The sequence below is a fragment of the Mercenaria mercenaria genome, chromosome 11, assembly GCF_021730395.1.
Source record: "Mercenaria mercenaria strain notata chromosome 11, MADL_Memer_1, whole genome shotgun sequence".
NCBI lineage: Eukaryota > Metazoa > Mollusca > Bivalvia > Venerida > Veneridae > Mercenaria > Mercenaria mercenaria.
This window is the reverse complement of record NC_069371.1, coordinates 39,629,142-39,637,908: the sequence shown is the minus strand read 5'-3', so window position 1 is coordinate 39,637,908 and position 8,767 is coordinate 39,629,142. Positions and strand designations below refer to the sequence as shown.

At 36.4% G+C, this 8,767-nt stretch overlaps 1 protein-coding gene across 2 annotated transcripts; it reads right to left on the bottom strand.

Moving 5' to 3' along the window:
* Positions 1 to 269: 269 nt before the first annotated feature.
* On the bottom strand, positions 270 to 8,316 carry LOC123532082 (uncharacterized). Of its 2 annotated transcripts, XM_053518272.1 has the most exons (8): positions 8,224 to 8,315; positions 6,961 to 6,996; positions 6,553 to 6,632; positions 6,143 to 6,211; positions 5,824 to 5,953; positions 1,675 to 1,818; positions 1,039 to 1,182; positions 272 to 486 (listed from the first exon to the last, which is right to left on the bottom strand). In XM_053518272.1, the coding sequence occupies exons 1-8, from the start codon at positions 8,246 to 8,248 to the stop codon at positions 431 to 433; spliced, it is 684 nt and encodes a 227-aa protein (XP_053374247.1). In that variant the 5' UTR covers positions 8,249 to 8,315; the 3' UTR covers positions 272 to 430. The 2 variants fall into 2 exon arrangements, with proteins under 2 accessions (XP_053374248.1, XP_053374247.1); XM_053518273.1 differs by lacking the exon at positions 1,039 to 1,182 and having other exon boundaries at positions 270 to 486; positions 8,224 to 8,316.
* Between the last annotated feature and the right edge of the window lie 451 nt (positions 8,317 to 8,767).

The window sequence follows — 8,767 nt, the reverse complement described above, 5'->3', positions numbered from 1 at the left end:
TCTGCTTTAAAGACCAACCACAAACTAGTAACCTACCTTTTCCTCCCACATGAACTTCTTTCATGAAATCATTATGGTGATACAGTTATACAACAGAAGTTGACAGGTGGAAAATTTAGGCCATACCTGAGTTAATGTGTTTTCACAGTTCCATCTGCATATTTATTCAGTCAATCTCTTTTCAGTATAGATTTCAAAACATAGATCAATAACTACAATACACATCAGAACCAAAGTGTGGTCTAAACTCACCTTAATCTATTAATTACTGCACATACTGCAACATTGATTTAGTAAAATGTTTAGACATAAAACACATTGTCTTGGCCTTATATATGTCAATGTCAATTTGTAACTAAGATACTTGTATTTCTCATTTGTTTATGTAAATCATGTACGATTACCATCATGGAAATTCAATAGAATACAGTTAATTTTTGGCACGTCTGTAAGGAGCAGTTGACGAAACAGCCGAGGGTGGATCATCTACAAAAGATAAGCATAAATACGAATAGAAGGCATCAATATAACTGAGTTAGACATTTATTTTTTTTTCATTTACTCTTCTTAGACAGTCCTTTATAAGGAAGATGATTTTTAACTTTTGTATGAAGTTTACTTTAAAAGGATCTGGCAACTGTTCTCATTCTTTTTATCAAACGTGATGAAAATTCAATCACTCATGGGTGACTACACAACGTATGTTTAACTTCAACATTAAAGTTCATCTTGCATGAATCCTTGTTTACAACTTTTCAATTCAAAATGTTTTTAATTCTTATTCTTAAGCTTTAGCCTGCTGGTAGCAAGTGATTCTGCCTTTGAGACAAGTGCAGACCAAGATCCGTGTAGGCTTATTATGGTCTGCACTGTTCGCTATTTAGTCTAAAAATTTTCAGTGAACACCCCTTTAATAAATAAGTGGTACCGCCTAAATCGAATAAAAAACCAATACATTTTAGTAATTTAGCAGGGTAAAGGTTAGACCAGGCAAGAAAAGGATAATGAATAATAAATAAACTAGAGATAACGATTTACCTTTGGATGTATTGCAAAATTTACAAAACCTAGCGCAATGATATTCTGCCCAGGTACTGTATACCGCAGATGTACAAATACCCGCTCCATATCTATGGCAGTTCACTATTGTATCTTCACATGGTGCCTGAGTAGTGGATGGTTCTTTAGCAAGAACAAACAAAACAAACACAACATCAAGTCAATTACATAATTCTGCACATGATGTTAGAGAAGTGGTTGGCCATTGAGTAAGAAGAAAAAGTCATTCTCATTTCAAACGTGATAAAAATTCAGTCACTACTGAGTGTCTACACAGCATATGTTTAACTTCAACATTACAGTTCATTTCGCATAATTCCTTGTTTACAACCTTTCAATTCAAAATGTTTGTAATTCTCATTCTTAGAATATAACCTGCTGGCGACTGGTGATTCTGCCTTTGTGACCAGTGCAGACCAAGATCCGTGTAGGCTTATCATGGTCTGTATTGTTCGCTATTCAGTCTATAAATTTTCAGTGAGCACTTTAGATAAACAAGTGGTACTGACCAAATTGAATGAAGAATCAATCCATTTTAGAAATTTAGTAGGGTAAAGGTTAAACCAGGTAAGAAAAGGATATTAAATAATTAATATACTACAGATTACGATTTACCTTTGGATGTATTGCAAAATTTACAAAACCTAGCACAATGATATTCTGCCCAGGTACTGTATACCGCTGATGTACAAATATCCGCTCCGTACTTATGGCAGTTCACTGATGTATCTTCACATGGTGCCTGAGTGATGGATGGTCCTTGAGTAAGAAACAAAACACATTCAATCAGTTACATCTGCACATGGTGCCATAGTAGTGGATGACCATTGAGTAAGAAAAACAACCATTACATTAAATCAGTTATACCTGCGAATAGTGCCGGAGTAGTGGATGGCCATTGAGTAAGAAAAAACAGCTGTTACATTAAATCAATTGTACCTGCGCATGGTGACGGAGAAGTGTATGGGCCTTGAATAAGAAAAAACAGCTCAATATGTATTACATTAAATCAACTAGAGCTGCTTTTGAGAAAAGCGCATGTCTCCCACAACTGCCTAGTCATCTAAATAGTAAGTCAGTCTTTATATACTGTTTACTCACTGCAAATATACCTTTGAAGAGTAAAAAGGCTGATTTTTGTAATTCAAGGGCCATAATTTCGAAGTGCCTTGACCGATTTGGCAAGTTATCGAACATGGCCGAGGACTAATGGTCAAATACATTTTGTTCAAGTTTAGTGAAAATTGGATGTGAAATGTTTGACTTAGAGCGCGGACAAGAGTAGAAAGGCCGATTTTCGGTAATTCAAGCGCCATAATTCCGAAGTTCCTGGGCCGATTTGGCTGTTTATCGAATTAAGCCGAGGACTTGTAATCAAACATATTGTGTTCAAGTTTGGTGAAGATCGGATGAGAAATGTTTGAATTAGAGCGCGGACAAGACTAAAAAGGGCCGATTTTGGATAATTCAAGGGCCATAATTCCGAAGTGCCTGGGCTGATTTGGCTAGTTATCTAACTTGGCCGAGGACTTATGGTCAAACACATTTTGTTCAAGTTTGGTGAAGGTCGGATGAGAGATGTTCGACTTAGAGTACGGACAAAAGTAAAAGGGCCGATTTTTGGTAATTCAGGGGCCATAACTCCACAGTGCCTGAGTCGATTTGGCTAGTTATCCAACTTGGACGAAGACTTATGATGTAACACATTTTGTTCAAGTTTGGTATAGATCGGATGCAAAAATGTTCGGCTTAGACTTAGAGTGCGGGCAAAATTTGTGACAGGCAGACAGGCAGGCACACACACAGATTAGAGTAAATCAATATGACTCTCACACCACTGTGGGATGGGAGACATAATTATATCTGTGCATGGTGCCGGAGTAATGGATGGCCATTGAGTTAGGAAAACAGCTGTTACATTAAATCAATTATACATGTGCATGGTGTCGGAGAAGTGGATGGCCATTGAGTAAGGAAAACAGCTGTTACATTATATCAATTATACCTGCGCACGATGCCGGAGAAGTGGATGGCCATTGAGTAAGGAAAACAGCTGTTACATTAAATCAATTATACCTGTGCATGGTGTCGGAGAAGTGGATGGCCATTGAGTAAGGAAAACAGCTGTTACATTATATCAATTATACCTGCGCACGATGCCGGAGAAGTAGATGGCCATTGAGTAAGGAAAACATCTGTTACATTAAATCAATTATATAAGCGCATAGTCCCGGAGAAGTGGATGGTCACTGAGTAAGGAAAAAAGCTGTTAGTAATACATTAAATCGATTATATCTGCGCATAGTGACGGAGAAGTGGATGGCCATTGAGTAAGGAAAACAGCTGTTACATTAAATCAATTATACCTGCGCATGGTGCCGGAGAAGTGGATGGCCATTGAGTAAGGAAAACAGCTGTTACATTAAATCAAATCAATTATACATGCGCATGGTGACTGAGCAGTGGATGGCCATTGAGTAAGAAAAACAGCTTTTACATTAAATCAATTATAGCTGCGCATGGTGACAGAGAAGTGGATGGCCATTGAGTAAGGAAAACAGCTGTTACATTAAATCAATTATACATGCGCATGGTGCCGAAGAAGTGAATGGCCACTGAGTAAGAAAAACAGCTGTTACATTAAATCAATTATACCTGCGCATGGTGCCGGAGAAGTGGAAGGCCATTGAGTAAGGAAAACAGCTGTTACATTAAATCAATTATACATGCGCATGGTGACCTAGCAGTTGATGGCCAATGTGTAAGGAAAACAGCTGTTACATTAAATCAGTTATACCTACGCCTGGTGACGGAGCAGTGGATGGTCATTGAGTAAGGAAAACAGCTGTTACATTAAATTAATAATACCTGCGCATGGTGCCGGAGAAGTGCGTGGCCATTGAGCAAGAAAAACAGCTGTTACATTAAATCAATTATACCTGCGCCTGGTGTCGGAGCAGTGGATGGCCATTGAGTAAGGAAAACAGCTGTTACATTAAATCAATTATACCTGCGCCTGGTGCAGGAGCAGTGGATGGTCATTGAGTAAGGAAAACAGCTGTTACATTAAATCGATTATATCTGCGAATGGTGCCGGAGAAGTGAATGGCCATTGAGTAAGAAAAACAGCTGTTACATTAAATCAATTATACATGCGCATGGAGACGGAGCAGTGGATGGCCATTGAGTAAGGAAAACAGCTGTTACATTAAATCAATTATACCTGCGAATGGTGACGGAGCAGTAGATTGCCATTGAGCAAGAAAAACAGCTGTTGCATTAAATCAGTTATACCTGCGCCTGGTGCCGGAGCAGTGGATGGCCATTGAGTAAGGAAAACAGCTGTTACATTAAATCAATTATACCTACATTTGCACTGTGCCGGAGAAGTGAATGGCCATCGAGTAAAGAAAACAGCTGTTACATTAAATCAATTATATAAGCGCATGGTGCCGGAGAAGTGGATGGTCATTGAGTAAGGGAAAAAGCTGTTAGTAATACATTAAATCGATTATATCTGCGCATATTGACGGAGAAGTGGATGGCCATTGAGTAAGGAAAACAGTTGTTACATTAAATCAATTATACCTGCGCATGGTGCCGGAGAAGTGGATGGCCATTGAGTGAGGAAAACAGCTGTTACATTACATCAATTATACATGCGCCTTTTGACGGAGCTGTGGATGTCCATTGAGTAAGGAAAACAGCTGTTACATTAAATCAATTATACCTACGCCTGGTGACGGAGAAGTGGATGGCAATTGAGTAAGGAAAACAGTTGTTACATTAAATCAATTATACCTGCGCCTGGTGCCGGAGAAGTGGATGGCCATTGAGTAAGGAAAACAGATGTTACATTAAATCAATTATATAAGCGCATGGTGCCGGAGAAGTGGATGGTCATTGAGTAAGGAAAAAAGCTGTTACATTAAATCGATTATATCTGCGCATGGTGCCGGAGAAGTGAATGGCCATTGAGTAAGGAAAACAGCTGTTACATTAAATCAATTATACCTACGCCTTGTGACGGAGCAGTGGATGGTCATTTAGCAAGAAAAACAGCTGTTACGTTAAATAAATTATATCTGGGCATGATGCACGAGCAGCCGATGGCCACTGAGTAACAAAAAAAAAAAAAACAACATTATTAACTTAAAATTGATGATTTAGGAATAATCTATGGTCAGTGACAAACAACAAATAACGGTTATCAGGGGTAGTGAATGATTCTTGAGTAAGTTAATACCAACATAAAATCAGTAGAACGTTTTGTGAACAGTTTTACTTTCATTTAAGTTTTTTTTTTTTTTTTTTTTGTTCTTTTTTGTAGCATATATCAGCCTAAAAGGGCTAAGTAGACAAATATTGTCCCTTGTTCAAAACTAATGTCAACTGAATCAGTTGTATAGATATTATACATGTATATTAGATTATTTGGATTTATTCCCCAAGCTGTCATGATGACAATTAAGAACAGGCTCTTGTCGGTGCCTTTTGAGGTGTTGTTTGGTTGTCTTTGTCCCGTCGACAGTACTCCAACTCGACATATAGCTACTATATCGAGTTTTCATATCCGCGGCCCTATTGGAATGAAAAGATACCGGAAAGTCACGTTCCGTGGAAAAGGGATAAGCATATTTAATAAGGGTCTAAAAGGACTTTCTAAAGATGATAATCCGTGATTATGCTTAACGATGAATATCAGATATATCTCCAAATCGGCAAAATGTCAAATTATCAAGTAAATAAAGATTTTGTGCATACGATTTCGCCGGGCGCATAAGAGTTCGTTGCAACGGTCCGTAGAACAACATTCGTGACACTCATTATTTTGTCGCTTGGTGATATCTCGACCAATCAGAGTTCCGGGACCCTTTGTTGTCACACCACATTGCTAATAAATTTTACAGAAAGAGAAAATATATGTCCGTAAACATTTAACTTATGTCAAAACAGCAATTTCTCATTTAATATTTAAACAGTGACTCATCATGTCCATTTTACATACTCTTTACGGCCTGAAAATCGCTTAATTTCATAGATAAAGCATCTATGAATAAACATTTTAATCCGATAGGCTTACCGCAATATGTATACATCCGAGATTGATTGTTACAGTCTGTCCTGAAGTAACTGAGTCTTGGTAACATGCCTGAAATATGTTTTATCTTTTATATTTCTTAAAGATATTTTGTTGGGCAGTGTAAAACTTCATTATAACTGCATCCGCTCGGATTTGCTACAAATCTGTAGGATATATATCCGAGAAATAAACTGCAATATCATTTTGTTATATTTATCTCGCGTCACGCAGATGCAGCTGGATGAAAACAGTATACTTTTCAAATAATTGGGTGTACTTTAAATATCATTCTTAAGACAATGGTGTTAGTATTTAGTGTTGAGACATCTTTTTATCTAAAATATGAATCGAAATTATCTTTGTAAAATTAAATAAGCTTGCGATTTATTCTTTTTCACCCATTAACCTACTTCGTCAGAGTTACACATAATTGTAGTTTTGCAGACGCTTGGGTCGCTGATGTTCGAGCAGTTGAAACACTGCAAGACCCCTGTAAATGCAAATTACATATATATAATTTTTACCCGAGATAAAAAAGGCTTTAAAGCTGGTTAAACGCTTTTGATGATCAGTATATGATATTATCTCTTCTTTCCATTTTGTTAAATTTTATTTTACGAACAAACAAATCTATTTCATACTGATATATCACTCCTATCTTTATAATTTTATATTGTTGTAGTTACCTCTGGCCGTATGTTCCCCAGTAAAAAGTGTTACAATTTAAAATGACGACATATACTACAGAAGAGTTTATATATTTATTTTTTGTCAACTGCACATTCCAAGGACTATAATAATGCTTTTTGAATACTTACATACATCCTTGACGCTCAGAAGTAACCATAGGATAACTGCAAAAGTCGCAAAGTATTGCAAGAATTACTTAACATAAAATGTATAGAAAACCTGTGTTTAAACGTTATTAATACACGTCAAGATGTTATACGTCCGCGGAGTAATATCACGAGTTCGTAGCCCGAGTGAATAATTCCGGCGACGTATAACATATTCTGAGTGTATTAATTTAGGAAAAACATGATTTTGCTATACATCATTTCGACTCTAAATTTCCCTTAGTCTAAAACAGTATATAAAATATAGGTGCGCTCTTTCTTGGTCGCAACAAAAACATTGACGTCATTGCACGTTAACGTGGCGTCGTTTTAGCGTTTTTAGTGTTTTAACCCTTATCCTGCTAGATTTCTATAAAGAACTTGTACATCATTCAATTTTGACAGTACCATTAACTGTATTAAGGGTTGCTTACCTAAAAGATACTGAGCAGGCAGAATCAGTCGTGTCCAGCATGATAAGGGTTAACAGAAACAAGCATATTAAAAGAGATGCTAAGAAAAACGATATCGTCACAATAGAAACTATTTCGTTCGCACATAGACACAGTACAATGAAATTATTGGCCAAGTTTTATCTGTATGAAGGTATGTAGGAGCGCCCATGAAATTGTACCTGACCTGACCTTAACGTTATCCGATATTACGCTGGTTTCCACATGATATAATAGCAAAGAACTGTAAAGATATAAGAGAAAATAGCAGTAAAAAATAAACCGTTTACAGACAGGACAGATATATAGACAGACAGGCGGGCGGAAAGAAGAACGGACAGAGAGACGGTCAGCGTTCCCGCATCCTTTTTGCTTCGAATTTGGGATAAAATACCTGTAATAAATTTAATGTTTACACAGTCTAGTACTGTTATAACGCTGTACTGGACAACTCACACTTTCGCAATTGACTTTTGTATTATTAAAACCGTTTTTTATGTATAAAACATTGTAAAAACTCTTGTACAATGCTTCCGTCTTCAATTCAAAGGTACGTAATATTGTTACATATTTATACATCTGTGCAAAAAGGTTGCAGCAAAACACTTGAATGTAAATATATGTAAAAGTCAAAAATGTCTAAGACATGTATTAAGTTACTGTATAACTTTCATAATCATAATGCATTTTACTAAAATGTAGAAACTCCAGGTACTATCTTAAGAACGAGGTAGAAGTTTTTACGAACCATGAGAAAACAAAGATGTATAAGCTACAAGAGTAAATTAATTACCTGAAAGAAATGCCGTTTTAAACATAGTTACGTTGAAAACGTCTGCGTGAACTAGTTAAGACACTTTAGATAAGCATATCAGCAGAAGTCAATGGTATCTTGACCTCTATATTTTTGATAAAAAACCCATAGGAAATGCTTTTAAAATGTCATTTTATAATTAAGACTGTTAAAACCGTATTATAAATTTCCCATTCAATAGCAAACAAGCAAACAAATCTTCTACTGCCTTAAACCTCTATACTGCAGTACCGTATTTGTTACAATAAAATTCTTTAGCTAACAATTTTTTGTTTGTTTTATTTGTTGCATGGCACTATTATGTCGTCGTAACATTAATTTTAGCTGTAATGATACAAGTTAAAAGAAAACTGAAATACGTGTTTATAAAGTTGTTGTTGCTATTTGGTACCTCTGATGTACATTGTAGCGTGATGCAGATAACTGAATTCAAATCACTAATTTCATGCGTTTTAGGATACAGTCCGACTTCCTTGCGAAAGGTCAATTTTTTCATACTGGATCGTTCTGGCATTCTGGAATT